Source organism: Colius striatus, chromosome 22 (genome assembly GCF_028858725.1).
Source record: "Colius striatus isolate bColStr4 chromosome 22, bColStr4.1.hap1, whole genome shotgun sequence".
NCBI classification, from domain to species: Eukaryota; Metazoa; Chordata; class Aves; order Coliiformes; family Coliidae; genus Colius; species Colius striatus.
In genome coordinates this window covers 3,598,937-3,613,662 of record NC_084780.1, presented here as the reverse complement: position 1 = coordinate 3,613,662, position 14,726 = coordinate 3,598,937, and the positions used below count along the sequence as shown (strand labels likewise).

Here is a 14,726-nt window from a genome sequence, read left to right as displayed (position 1 = left end):
GCGCGGTAGCCCCGCCCCTCCGCGCGCGCCCCCGCTCAGCAGCCGGCCGCGCACGCGCGGGGCGCACGCGCGCCCAGAGGCCCCGCCCCTACAGGCCCCGCCCCCTACAGGCCCCGCCCCCTCCCGCGGCGCCGCGCGCGTGCGCAATGGCGGCGGCGAGCCGCGGGCCGCGGAATGTTCTGGGCGCCGCCGCCCGCCCGCACACGCCCGCGGCCCTTGGCGGGAGGCGCTGAGGCGGCCGCGCACGGAGGCCGGGTTTGGTGTGGCTGATGTCTGTGGCTCTCGGGAGGATCTGTGTGGCACGAACCTGGCCCAGCCGCAGTGCCCTTCACGCCGGGAGCGCGGGTGCGGCCTGCTGAGGGGTTTCGGAAGGGGCAGGGGTGACTTGGAGGACGGCGGAAGGCCTGTGGGGATCAGCTGCGTGGTGACCCTGGGTTGGGTCTCTCTGCCCCTCATGCAGCTGTGGGGCTGCAGGGAGGTACCTTGCACCACAGTCCTTTGTGGGTGCTGGCCTCTTGTTTTCAAGGGGTGCCCTAATTGGAGCTGCCCCACAGAGAGTAGGCTTAGCCTTGCACCTCCTGGCATACCTTATTGCCTACTTTGGGCTTTGTAATAACTTTCTTTTTCTCTCATCTTTCTAGCCACAGGAGTCTTCAACATAGCCCACGTTACCATGGCCACCTACTTCTCCAAGGATCAGGAGGAGAGAGTGCGTAGAAAATGAGTTCTCTGGGCTAGTCCTGTGATGTGTGTCTGTAAAGAGAGTTTCCTGTTCCCACGATAACATGGGAGCTGGCTCTGCCATGTAGCTTTTCTGGGGAGAGTGGCTGCTAACTGCTGAATTGCTTGTGCTTTTTGTCAGTGATGCAAATACCATACAACAGCACAGAGGTTACTTGCTTGAGTAATGTTCAGCACTGACACACTGACAGTGTGCTAAAGGTGTGCATTAATCTAATTGTACTCACTATTTCATCATTTCCCTTTTTAAGCATTGATTTTGTAAAAGTAATTGCTGAACTGACACATGATAACTGATGTTGTAAAAAAGATACTTATCTCTCTATTGGGTTCATAACTCATTTACTTGTGAATTGTATCTCACACTCTGCACTTTACAATCTTTACAGCCTTGGCAGATTCCCTGTTGTCTTGAGTGTTCTGTTGGCACTCTTGTTTCTATTCAGCCTTCTGCTTGTGCTGTTTTTCAGATCAAATGTGTCAAGGGGGACCTTTTCTCCTGCCCCCCAACAGACTCCCTGGCTCATTGCATCAGCGAGGATTGTCGCATGGGTGCAGGCATAGCTGTTCTGTTTAAGAAAAAGTTTGGAGGAGTACAAGAGCTGTTGGACCAACGTGAGTGATACACGTGGGTTGGACATGCAGGAGCTGAAGGGATAACCTTGATTTCCAGCAGTAAGAGTATTCCAGGATACTTGGGCTGCAGGGGGGGAATTTTGTAGTGGAATGGAACTGTTTTAAAAAGACTTTCTTATGTTTTTTCCCTTTAGAAAAGAAGACTGGGGAGGTGGCAGTTCTCCAAAGAGATGACCGATACATTTACTACCTGGTAAGAGTACTCAGGCACTTCTCTGTAACTAAACTAAACCCACCAGGATGGTGAGGTGAGGCAGCACTGGCAGGGGCTGCTCAGAGGGGCTGTGGAGTCTCCTTCTCTGGAGACATCCCAAACCTAGCTGGGTGAGTCCCTGTGTGCCCTGCTCTGGGTGGTGCTGCTGTGGCAGGGGAGTTGCACTGGATGAGCTTTGCAAGTCCCTTCCAACCCTTCAGATTCTGTGATAGCTTTAGTAGTTGCAGGCCTTTTCAATGTGTTGCCCCAAATAGGTGTGAGAGGTATTACTGAAATACTGCTAGTTGTGAAGGAGCCAAGCTGCCTTGTGGATAAGTGTTTAAATTGGAAACAAACAGAACCAGCTGCTAAATTGGACTATTGGAAGCTGTGAAGTGTAGTTATTTTACCAAGTCTTTCTTTTTCCCTTCACAGCAGCAATTCTGCCTGTGGAGTTTCAGAGTGTAGTGGAATGTGGGGGTTTTTAAAAGAGGAAAGTTGTTTGCAGTGATCATGCCAAGGGCACAACTGACCTCTTCCATTTGTACTTAGATTACGAAGAAGAAAGTTTCTCACAAGCCAACCTACGAGAGCATGCGAAAGAGCTTAGAAGCCATGAAAGCTCACTGCCTAAACAATGGAGTTACAGACATTTCCATGCCTAGGTAAGGGAATTACTTACTGCAAATGGAAACACTTGGGTGTTTTGTGCACAGAAGGATGTTTGCAGTGAAATAAGTTCAAGTATCCTCTTGTGTTCAACTCTGTGATGGTGCAAATGAAATGGGCATTTCCCAGTGCCTTTAGATGACAGCAAAACTTACAGGCATGGTGGTTGCTTTAGCTTTCTCACATTGATTATTGGTGAGCTGAGTTAGTGTCACATGAAATTGTAGCTGCCTGAAGGGCTAGGTGTTCACAGCATGCTGCAAAGGAGGCAGTTAACAGCTGTTTCCATGTCTTATTTTCCAGGATTGGATGTGGACTTGACCGCCTGGATTGGAATAAAGTTTCAGCAATACTTGGGGAAGTGTTTGAAGACACTGATATAAAGATCACAGTTTATACTCTGTGAGCAAGAGAGTTGAAAGAGACCCCCTTTTCCCTTGCTTTTGGGATGGGAATCGTGCTGGCTGTTCAGGGAGGAAACTGCATCCTGAGCACATTCTTTATCAGGGCGTAGCTCACCCCTGTGTTGTCAGTGGCAGTGTCTTTTAACAAGAACCCCCAAAAATAAGCTCCAGAGTAGCTAATTGAGGATGCAGTGCCCAAGAAGCCTGTGAAGAAGGCAGAGGTGTCGTGGTGGCCCTCGAGGATTCCCAGTCTGCCCCAGGAAGCCACCAGGTGTCACTGGTCCTCCACGAGCACCGCTTGAAGCTGGCGGTGCCTGTGCAGAGTGAAACTGGAGCTCTCTGTTGCTCAGGTATTTGTTGCTCTGTAGTTAATGGTTGACAACGATGAGCTGTTGCAGCCCTGTCACTTTTTGGTTTGTTAGAAGTTTTGCAGTGTTGCTACCTGGCATACAGATCACTTACTCTGGTGGTTACAGGACTGAAGATTTAATTTCTGCCTTCTGACAACGAGTAGATTTAATTTGTTATGAGATTGTACTCACTGAGAATCCTGCTGTCAACATGAAATAAATAGCTGTTCAGTACTCTGCTATCAGATCAGAGCATGGTCCTTTTGAAAAACAGACCTGCCTGTATGTGTTGTGGCTGTACTCGAGAGGGAAGCTGGGGTTGGAGGGAGATGCTGGAGGAGTGTGAAGAGAGCTCGTGGGTGTGTTTTATACTGTGTCATGGGTATGGTCTTCTGAGAATCTGCATGTGGGAGTGACTGATGTGCTGCAAAAAGTCACAGTATGGAGTTGAGGGTTTGTTTTTCATCTTTTGTTTTTTACTGCATTTGTAATTTAGCTGTTGAGTGTAGGTTGGTGTGTGGTGTCACAGAATCTCAAGGGCTGGAAGGGACCTGCAAAGCTCATCCAGTGCAACCCCCCTGCCACAGCAGCACCACCCAGAGCAGGGCACACAGGGACTCATCCAGCTGGGTTTGGGATGTCTCCAGAGAAGGAGCCTCCACAGCCCCTCTGGGCAGCCCCTGCCAGTGCTCCCTCACCTCAGCAGGGAACAAATTCCTCCTGCTGTGTCTCTGGAACCTCTTCTGTTGCAGCTTGTGCCCGTTGCCCCTTGTCCTGTCATTGGCCATCCCTGAGCACAGCCTGGCTCCAGCCTCCTCACACCCACCCTTGATGGGTTTGTAACATGACTGAGCTCACCCCTCAGGCTCCTCCAAGCTGCAGAGCCCCAGCTCCCTCAGCCTTTCAGCACAAGGCAGATGCTCCACTCCCTCCAGCATCTCTGTGTCCCTGTGCTGAGCTCTCTGCAACAGCTCCCTGTCCTCCTGCAACTGAGGGGCCCAGAGCTGGACACAACATCCCAGCTGTGGTCTCACAGGGCAGAGCAGAGGGGCAGCAGAACCTCTCTGACCTGCTGCCCACAGCCCTTCTGCCCCAGCCCAGGCTGCCATTGGCCTCTTGGCCACGAGGGCACGTTGCTGGCTCAGGCTCATCCTGCTGCCCACCAGCACCCCCAGCTCCCTTTCCCCTACACTACTTTCTTAGTTCATTCCCCAGCCTGTGCTGGTCCATGGGGTGATTTTTTCCCAGATGCAAGACTCATATTTGGGGGTTGTCTTAAAATGTAGTGGCAAAGACATGATATATATGGGTCCACAAAGGAGTTCTCATTGCTGCTTGTTTTTTCTGCCTTAATTGATGTCATAATTCAGTGCCATTGGCTGAGCTAAGAGATGGGTGCAGTCAGTAGCTGTATGTGTGTGTGTGTGTCTGGTGCTGTTGCAGCTTGTGACTGTGCAGGGGAAACCCCAACATGAACTGTTTGGAAGAATGAATCCCAACTGACTCCTCTCTCAGCTGCTGAGCATCCCTGTGACCCTTGGTTCTTCAGTGCCTTCTCTTGTTTGGCAAGTGATATGCCCAGATTCTCTGTCCCACACTTGTATGTACTCTGGGGGTTTTTCTGGCTTATGCTAATTCTCTCTTCTCATCCTGCTGCACTTCAGCTCTGAAATATTTCACATATGGCTGTCCCAGGCTGTCACATTAAATTTAGGGCTTCTTGCAAATAGAGAAGATGGAATAAGCAGTGCTACAGGTTTTTTCAGTGACTTCCCATTTTATTTCACTTTGCTCCTTCCCATTTTTTTACCACAGACATCATTGGACAAGGTGTTTGAAACCAAGCACTTGAGCTTCTGTTGTACTTCAGAACAGACCAGCTGGCCCTAATTTAAATCACAGCTCTGTTTATTCAGGAGGACAGAGGAAGAAACCCTTTTTTTCATGTTAAATCTCTTTAATAATTCCGAAGTATGCACCTTCTAAATGCATTTCTCTAATTGGCAGCTTTGTTCTAAGGCCTTTTCTTATGAAGTACTCTGGTATTTGAGACCTACAGTCTTTCCTGTAAGTCCACTGCAATCCATTGCATCCAAGGCTTTAACCACACAGTGTGTGCCTTCTCTTCTTCCCTATCACCAGAGGCAGTATGGGTTTGTTTGGGGCAGGGGGCAAGGAGGAAGGAACAAAATAAGCCACAAAAATCCCAAACACCAAAGATCTGTGTTGTATTTGTAGTCCATCAATGCCTAGTCTTCCAGGAGTTGGTACTCCATCCTGCTGGAGTCGAAGCTTTGGGAAGTAGGAGTGTCCCAGATGTTCAAGTCTGCACATCTCTCTTTGTAGATCTTTCCTGAATTGGTCCTGAGGAAGCAAAGGAGATGTGTTAGAGTAAATGTTTTCATGTGTTATGGCTTAAATATGTGACCCTTGAGTACCCCTAAAAGTAAAAAAGGGGAAATTCTGCAGTAAGTGGTTTGCTTTAGTGGTTGTGGTTTTGTGTTGGTTTGGTTTGGTTGGTTTGTTTCTGGAGGGCTAGGCTTTGGAGGATGAGGGAAATCCCCTTTTCTCTACACCCCTCTCACCGTTTCCTCGTGTGTCCTGGATGTGGGGAGCAATGAGGGATTCCTGTTGCACATACTGAGCCTAGTGCCTTTTTATTCCTTATTCCTGGGATTGTTTACTCTGAAAAGCTCTAAATCCCTTATGTGTCTGCTGGAGAGGAGCCCAATGTAGTGTTACTGCTCTGGAAAGGGTGAGCTACTTCTAGGAGTGTTTGCAGCATTCAGGTACCAGGCAAACCTGAACAGCACCAGTAGCTGAAATTGGAGTTACAACAACCTGAAGCAAAAAGAGGAGTCTGGACTACTAATAACAAGAAGTGACCAAGTGGAAATCCTCACTCACTTGAGCTTCAGTGCAAAATCTCAGCCAGCTTTTCCTCGTAATACTGGAAGTTCTCTTGAATGTCCTCCCAGGGCACGAAGGCTTTGCCTTCCTCTCCCTCCTCCTGCTCCACAAAGTTCTTCCACACATACTCAAAGTCTTGAGGCTTCATCATCCTCAGCTTGCAGCCAGCTGATGTCATTTTTTTCAGGGCAGCCTGCATTTCTGGCTCTTCCCACATGAAGAGGCGCCCCACCATGATGGTCAGACGCAGGTTCTTGTTCTTGCTGAGGGTGTCGGTTATCCGCTCGGCGCAGGTGACGCAGGGGCTGGACGACACGTACCAGGTGACGTTGTAACGGAGGCTCGAGTCACACTTGGGTAAGATGGTGTTGAAAAAAGCCATCTCTGCGTGGGCAGCTGCGTGTTCATCCTCCAGGTAACCCCGAGAAGTCACTGACTCTTTGCCTTGGGTCTCCAGGACGTAACACAGGAAGGTTTTGTTCCTGCCTGAGCTGTATTCCACGTTCCTGAACTGGAACTTGAAAAATATGGCAGGGAGGCGTTCCCTGGAGAGAGTGCAGAGGAGAGAGGCATGTCAGAGGCAGATAATAAAGCCTTTGTAGCATGGGTTTAGTTCCTCTGCGTGATCTTGAGTCACTGCACGTGTGGAGCCTGTGTTTGTGTATTGCCTTTTAACAGGAGGACACAAACACATCTCTAATTACATTTAGCTAGTGAGGCTTCCAGGTGCATTCTCACTACCCAGTCTCTTTCACTTCACTGTAGCAAACTTGTACTGGGAGTCTCTGGTACCTACATTGACATGTCTGAAGGGGACCTTGCCCTGAAGGTATTTCTTGAGACTGATGTTTGCTGTTGGTAAGGAGGGACAACAACTGGCATTCTCCCACTCTTAGTGCACCTGTAGACTGAACTGTTCTCCTGTTTTCTAGGCCATTAACATAGTCCTTTCAGGGTGGTGTTGCAATATTTATCTCTGGCATCTGCTGTCCTAAACTGTTAGGATGATAACTCTGGCATTGCTAATTACCATTCACCCCCAGTGCTTTTGCAGTCTGAATTTGAGCAGGGCCCAGCATGACTGACTAGGAGCAGTTTTCACATGTTCTAGTTTTACTCTTCCAATACCTGTTGAACACTGGTGTCCTGTAGGATTATGTTGTAAGAAAATATGAGATCAAATGTAACATTGCCACAAGAAAAGTGTGTTTGCTGCTCAGGTGTGGTGGCTCTCTCATGGATGCTACTGTTAAACCTCAGATGGTTGTTTTGATTTGTTGTGCACCTCTTCCATTCTGGGTTTCTAAAGCTTTAATCCAAAGTGAATCATCACAGTGTGTAATGTGCTTGCAGTTCCATTTCACCCAAACAAGGTAGTTTGCTGTTATTTAAGGAAGTTAAAAGCAGTTCCTTAAAGTACTGTGTATAGCTTTTATGCATTGCTGAGTGAAGAGGTGAAAAAGGAAAGTGCATCATCTCACAGTCCCTTGATTGCCCCTGCAGCATCTAACTGTGGAGTACATCCCTACAGGAACCACTGCCTGAAGGGGAAGAGGTGGAAAGATGAAGAAGATACTGCTGACAACATGCCCTGTGACCTGCTAAATGCTACAAAGGATGGAAGTGAAGACTGCACAGAGTAACCAAAGCGAAGTAATGAGAAGTAGTAGCACAACATTTCATTTATTACACACTAGTAATCTTCTGGCATGTTGTGCTCCTCTCATCTGAGCTTTAGGTGGACCTATAACCTTGATATTCCCAGTGAGGCAATAATGAATCTTTGTAAAACAGGAAGTGTCTTATTCCTCCCTGTCTCATCTACAGTCAGATGATAATGTCAAGCCTCTCCAGGGGGTACACTGAGCAAAGGTCAGGAGAGATGCACAGCCTCTTGGAAATTTAATTGGGGAGAGCAATGAAGCTGCAGGAGGAAGTGGCAAAGTGTCATTCTGCTGAGAGGGAAGAAGAATCTGTGATGCAATAGCTCTCAAGGCATCTCCAGAGCCAGTGGAAGTGAATGGTATGGAAAAAAGGGACAAGAATCAAAATCTCTGTGCTATGCTTGCTCAGTGGTGTGGGAATGACAAGTGGATATACTGGCAGCTGAGGCCCTTCAGCTTGGAGAAAAGGAGACTGGGGGTGAGCTCATTCATGTTACAAATGCATCAAGGGTGGGTGTGAGGAGGCTGGAGCCAGGCTGTGCTCAGGGATGGCCAATGACAGGACAAGGGGCAACGGGCACAAGCTGCAACAGAAGAGGTTCCAGAGACACAGCAGGAGGAATTTGTTCCCTGTTGAGGTGAGGGAGCCCTGGCAGGGGCTGCCCAGAGGGGCTGTGGAGGCTCCTTCTCTGGAGACATCCCAACCCCAGCTGGATGAGTCCCTGTGTGCCCTGCTCTGGGTGGTGCTGCTGTGGCAGGGGGGTTACACTGGATGAGCTCTGCAGGTCCCTTCCAGCCCTGGAGCTTCTGTGACCCTGTGAAATGCTGGGATGAGACACAGAAGATGTGAGCTGGCTGTGAGTCAGGAATAAGGATTGCTCATGAAGAGCTGGAACTGACACCTTCTAAATGTAATGGATGTCTTCCTGCAGAGTGCAGAGGAAAAGTTCTGCCAGGACTCCATGAGAAGCCCCAAGGAGCAGATCAGAGAACTGACATGGGAATGTTCTGGCTGCAGGCACTACGTTACCTGCTGTAAGCAAATGGCTTTTTGCTTAGAACCAAATTGAAAGGTGTTTGCTGTCTAAATACATAACTCAGAGTCAATTACAACTGTTGTCAAGCTGCTTGATCTGTGTGATTCTTAAAAGTCTAAATAGAGTTTTCCATAAATGTTCCATCCCAAGTACAAAGGTTGAAGATGTCAGGATGTGTGTATTCCACACATGCCTTAACTCAGCCAGGAATTTTCATGCTGCCAAAGTCCTGTGGCATTTTTGGCTTTTGAGAAAGCTCAAGCATAAAAGAACTCCCTCTCTATTTAATGTTTTATGATCCTACAGTGTAATCCAGGCTCCATTTGGGCCTGTGACACAGATTCGTAGTACAAGGCCAGGAGTTGTATTTGCCACTTTGGTTGTGGATTTCCCACAGATGAACAACTTCACTTGGAATATCAGAGTACTCTAGCAGCCAAGTGGTGTGAGAGTTGCTGTGGTTAGGTTGGCACAGTTGTCCTTTGCACTGAGAGAGGAAGATCATTAGTCTTCCAAATGCACAAGATGTACGAGTCAAAACAATTCTGTTCACAGAATTGCATCCACAGAGGGAACATCCAGTGCTGCTGCCAGCCCAGGGCTGCCATCATTCCTTTTCACACATCATTGACTTGTGACAGTGGAAGTTTAGAATAGAAATTTGGCTTCAGAAGTTTTACCTAGAAGGAGGTTTTCAGCTCCTTAATATGATTAAACCCTGACATAGTGCAATTCTGCCTATGTGAAACCTGCACCAGACAGCATTAACCAACAGAAAAGCCTGTGTGGGAGCCTTCCATGCTCTTGCTGGTTTAGTTGGCTGTGGGTTAATGAGGGGTGAGAAGCAGTAGTGTGTGTGGATATGGACTTGAGCAAATAAATCACCCTGTTGGGTGTGATTTGGTCTATGGTCCTCTGATCTCCTTCAAGCCTTTGCACGAGCACTGATGAGGGAAACTTGCAGTGGCTTACACAACTTCTCAACTCCCCAAAAGGTTACTATAGCTTCCTTTTCTTAGCACTTTGACCTCTGTTCCCTTACCACTGGATGACTTAAAGTTACCTGCTAGAGCAAGCCATTTTCCATTGGTTATATTAAAGGGCATTATCAGACTCTGATTTAGTGGCTCTTATTCCCTGAGCTCCTTTCTCTCATTCTTCTCACATGCTTCCAAGAATAATGATGTTCCTGCTTTCTATCCTAGATAATGAGTGGTTCTTTGGTTAACAGTGATTAATTACTGATTTCTTTGAAGCCCAGGGATGCTGGGTCTGACACAGGCTCTGTTCCTGAGCTCGCTTTGTGAGGCTACAATAAGTTGTTTTACAGTAACATATGCAATGTAAGCAGTCAGAGGCACGTGTTTGTTCATTCCTGATTTAACTCCCTTGACTGCAGAGCAGTGATGAGATGATGTTTTGATGAAGTGTTTAAATAGCAATGGTCTGTTCAGGATGTATTGACTCAGAGGTGTATCTAGTCAGGCCTTCTAGATGGATTTTGTTGCAGCGTCTGGCTAAGATTATCTGGGATGTTCACTGAAATCTGCCCTCCTAGCAATGTGGGATGTGCATCAGCTTCATTAATAAGCTTCCAGTAAAGAATATAAACAAAGTCTCAAAGTAGCTGGCTGAGAGCTTGGAAAACTTGCTGGTAGTGGATACACAGGCAACTGGTGAGCTGTGTGTGCTAGTCAGCAAGAACCCACATAATCCCCTGTAAACCAGAGCAGGGAGGATGGTTCACATCAATGTGACCTCCTGTCCTGGCAGAGAGTAGCTAATGCCTTGCTCTAGGGCTGTTCCCCAGTGGTGGAGCTTTGGACAGGGTGTCTCTGGTCCTGTGAGGAACTGGAAAGCCCCACAGTGAATGATTCAGCAGTGGAAGAACAGGCAAGAAGGAACCACGTGCACCCAAAGCCTGCAGATGGACTTAAATGTCGTGTGCTGCGTAATCCCACCTTTTGGAGTTGCAGCAGGCTTGGCAGGTGACCCTCATAACTTACTGCAAAGTGAAGTATCATCACTGTGGTGTTTATTTGGGTAGGTTAAAACTCCTTGCAAACAACTGAGCATCAAAACACATCCCTGAAATAGCTGTGTTGACTCCTACGACAGACTGAGCCAACCTCTTTGGAACCTCGAGTCTAGCTTTGAATAGCCTATTTCTGAGCAAATGACTTAATTCTTGGCAAGCTTATTTTCCCATGCTTGAGTGGCAGGTGGTGTACAAATGTTACTATTATCTCTGCCTTAACCCATTTCTGTTGTTGTTGTTCCAACATTAAGGAACAATAATGGTAACAAAATATGCCCAGATGCTGTGAGCTCCGTTCTTGTGTTTTCTGAGACTGGAAGTTGTGCTGCTCTAAATGCTAAACATAAAAATTGTGTTGTCTGGCAGATGACTTTGCAATCTGTTAAAAAACACAGATATTAGATATTTCAGTGGCTAGACTAATTGCTTTTCTGTTTTCTTGCCATTTCCCTCTGTGGTAAAGGCATCACATTCAGTGTAAAACATGCAGAGAAGTCTTATGCATGTGAAAGGTTCCTTTACAAATTGTTCCCAGGCACTGAACTGTCAGAACACACTTCATAACCTGCTTCAGCAATGGGATGCAGGTGCTCACATAGCTAAAAGTTGAAACCTTCATTCTCCTGCTTCTCTGCAGGTCATGGTGGTCTAAATGCCTTAAACTTCATTTCTTGAAGCGCTTACCCTGGATAGCAAAGTGTTTTGTCATGATGGAAAAGATGGAAAGTTTGAGACAGATCCCTCCATTTGTGAGAATGGGCCTGAAGTGAGCAGATCATGTTCTTTCAAGCTTGCTGAGATAAGGTAGGCTGGAGGAATAGAGCAGCTGCCCAGCACGACCCTGGCACTGGTGTATGCTGAGTAGGAAAAAAGAATGAGAACTTCTAATGCAAGAATGAAGCGTGGGATTATCTAAAAGGTGCTGGAAACCAGGAGGACATGTTCTTCAGATTTCAGTGTTTGTTCAATGACTGTTTATGCATTGGCCTTGGGGTTATTTGAGCTAATAAACCTGTGTCCTTTTGCTTGCTCTTTGACAGCTGTTCACAAATAAACACATACCTGCTGGGTTCATTGATTATAGAAAGTCTGTCATGATCGACTGTTACAGGAACCAGGGATTTAGCACTGCTAGAAGGAGCCTCATTTACACCCTGGGGAAAGTGTAAATAAATGAGTCTACTTAAATGTCATGAATGTACACAGATGGGGCTTACATTTATCCAAGGCTGTGTTGAGCCAAATATTGACATAAAAAGGGGGTTAATATCTTAAACAGAGTAATTAGGTTCCTGGTATTTTCCTTGTGAGCCAGACTCCTTAGAGCTATAAGCAACAGCTTGAAAACTTGGCTGTGTGTCACAAGATGCCCCTAATCCAAGGGCTAAAGCTGAAATGCAATGTAATTGAATTTAAGTACTTCCACAGTTGCTGTTATGTGTTTTCTCATAATTCACATAACTGGCTTTATTGGCTGAACATTTGTAGGTAATTAGAAGAGTCCACACTGTGATGATACCAGATCAAGGCCCTGTCTAAACTCACTGTGTGTGCTGCTTCAAATGAAAGTAAAGTTGGGATTCTTCTGAACCTCTTTCAGGCTCCTTTAGGATCTCTGCTTTCCTTCCTCATTCTGATCTTTCTGTAGCCAGCACAGTACACAGAGCCACAGGATGGTGGGGGTTGGAAGGGACCTCTAAAGATGATCCAGTCCAACCCCCCTGGTCAAGATCCCACCTAGATCAGGTCACACAGGAACGTGTCCAGGTGGGTTTGGAAACCTGCTGAGAAGGAGCCTCCACACCCTCCCTGGGCAGCCTGGGCCAGGGCTCCCTCACCTCACACTGAAACAGTTTTGCCTTATGTTTAAGTGGAACTTTGTGTTCCATCTGATGTCCATCACCCTTTGTCCTGGTACTGGGCACTGCAGAAAAAAGTGCTGCCCCAACCTCCTGACACCCACCCTTTAGGTATTTCTAAGTGTTGCTGAGCTCCCCCCTCAGTCTCTTCTCCAGGCTGAACAGCCCCGGGTCCCACAGCCTTTCCTCACAAGGAAGATGCTCCATCCCCTCAGCATCTTGCTGGCCCTGCACTGGCCTCTCTCCAGCAGTTCTCTGTCCCTCTGCAGCTGGGGAGCCCAGAACTGGCCCCAGGACTCCAGATGAGGCCTCAGCAGCTATGGCAGAGCAGACGGGGAGCAGAACCTCCCTGGCCCTGTGCCCACACTCTCTTGCTGCCCCCAGGCTGCCATTGGCCTTGCCCACGAGGCCATATTGCTGCTCATGGTTGGTTTGTTACCAACCAGCACTGCCAGGTCTCTCTCCTGGAGCTGCTCCCCAGCAGGTCAGGAATGTGACCCAGCTGTGTGAGATCAGCCATAGGTGCTGCTCTCCCTGCATCGCTTTCAGAAACACCAGACAAGTTTTATTTGCAGAATCGTTCCTACCAGTGACCACACCAGAGGCAGAAGGATTCCAAGTGGGATTTTAAGAGTCTGTCCTGAGCTTTCCATTCAAGCAGCTGGAAGAAATGATGATTCTGGTTTATGCACTGAGAGCACTGCCTTGGTGACTGCTGAGAGAGACAGGAGGGAGGAATGGCACAGGGCATCTTGCTACTGCTAACTGCAATGACCATTTGGAAAGCTTCGAGATGGCAGATTACAGAGAGGTTTGTTCTAGTTGCAGCTGTCAGTTGTGTATAATAGATCTCACAGATCTCTGATATACCTGTCTTTTTCAAAGGCCAGGCTCACTGGAGCAAAAGGAGCTGCTTGCTGCTCTGCTGCCTTGAAATCTGCCTGTTGTGGTGCCTTCCTGTGAGTCAGGCTTTTGTGAGTCAGGTTTCTGCTGTGGGTGTGGAGCCTTTGAAAAGCTGCACTTTTAGCTCTCCTGAAAAATCTTTCCCTTAGGTCCATAAAGTAAATCAGCCATAGCAGGGATATTTTTCCTAATCCACAGGTAGAGAAACTTTCAGACAAGAACCATTGATCACACCAAGAAATCAATGTTGAGGGCTCATCGAGGGCTGATACCGTCCATCCCGATGCCATCAGGCAAAAGCCAGCCCAGTGCAGTCAGTGGAACGACTTGTAAAGGAATCACTCAACACTAGAGAAAGAGACCTGCTGGTCCTGAGCAGACAGCTTATGTGTGCCTGCCTGCTGCAAGTCTGTGCTCTGTGCAACTCAGCAAAGCTTCTAACAATACCTCCCCAATAACAAAAGCCACACTGACACCACTCAGGACTACTCAGAAGTGCACTGGTGAAGATGCCCTCCTTACCCAGCTTAAGAACTGACACTCCTGGAACATCCCCACCTCACCTCTTGCACCCTCACGTTTCTATTTCAACCTCTTACCCCGTCACAATTTCAAAGGGTGGCAGATCCTCCCGCTTCAGCTTCTTCTTCTGTTTCCCCTCGCCCTCCTCGGCGTTGTCAGGTTCCCCATTCTGGGTGTTGCTGGGCTCCTCCTGCTTTTCTGCCATCTTCTTCAGCAAGGGGGGTATGAATTTATGGCCACTGGGAAAAAGAAAGAGCAATTTCTGAGAGCTGTAAAGGAGAGGAGGCAGCAGAGGGAGGAGGGAAAAACAAGAGCTTGGGAGTTCCTGCACTAGGCACAGTTGTCAGGAGCTAAATATGGAACAAAGCAGGAGTGAGAGAGGCTGGCTGGGGTAGGGTGACGCAGGGCTCTCGGATGTCACCTCCTTCCCTTGCTTTCTCCTGGTCTTTTTTAACAACCCCCCTTGCTCCCTTTTTAATTGAAAAGTAAGTGACGACTCGGCTGTGGGCGGGTTGAGCGAGGGATGGAAAATCCTGGAAGCAGAAGTATCTGTTTATCCATCAGGGTGACAGATAGCTGGCAAGGTGCAGAGCTGGCAGCTTGTCCATCTACCTTCTTCTGCCAGCTGGTTATATTGCTGACCTTGAGGGACCACTGTTTTGCCTCAGGCAAAGAGAGGAAAGGGGCAATCCCCAGTTGGTTGTCTGAAAACCCCCCTTTGTTGGTGGATTTGGCCTCGTGAGCCACCTGGGACATCACAGCAGAGTGCTCAGAGATCTGCCTTTCCTTCCATCTGTGCA

The 14,726-nt window shown here is 47.9% G+C and overlaps 2 protein-coding genes across 3 annotated transcripts; one reads left to right on the top strand and one right to left on the bottom strand.

Moving 5' to 3' along the window:
• Positions 1 to 150: 150 nt before the first annotated feature.
• On the top strand, positions 151 to 3,238 carry OARD1 (O-acyl-ADP-ribose deacylase 1). 2 transcript variants are annotated; one of them, XM_062013543.1, is made up of 6 exons: positions 151 to 345; positions 642 to 709; positions 1,212 to 1,356; positions 1,512 to 1,570; positions 2,123 to 2,235; positions 2,543 to 3,238. In XM_062013543.1, the coding sequence occupies exons 1-6, from the start codon at positions 270 to 272 to the stop codon at positions 2,643 to 2,645; spliced, it is 564 nt and encodes a 187-aa protein (XP_061869527.1). In that variant the 5' UTR covers positions 151 to 269; the 3' UTR covers positions 2,646 to 3,238. The 2 variants fall into 2 exon arrangements, with proteins under 2 accessions (XP_061869527.1, XP_061869528.1); XM_062013544.1 differs by lacking the exon at positions 151 to 345 and adding an exon at positions 375 to 478.
• Positions 3,239 to 4,768: 1,530 nt separating this feature from the next.
• On the bottom strand, positions 4,769 to 14,241 carry APOBEC2 (apolipoprotein B mRNA editing enzyme catalytic subunit 2). Its single transcript, XM_062013758.1, has 3 exons — positions 14,004 to 14,241; positions 5,901 to 6,448; positions 4,769 to 5,357 (listed from the first exon to the last, which is right to left on the bottom strand). Exons 1-2 carry the CDS (start codon positions 14,129 to 14,131, stop codon positions 5,908 to 5,910), a joined length of 669 nt encoding a protein of 222 aa, XP_061869742.1. The 5' UTR covers positions 14,132 to 14,241; the 3' UTR covers positions 4,769 to 5,357; positions 5,901 to 5,907.
• Positions 14,242 to 14,726: the final 485 nt, after the last annotated feature.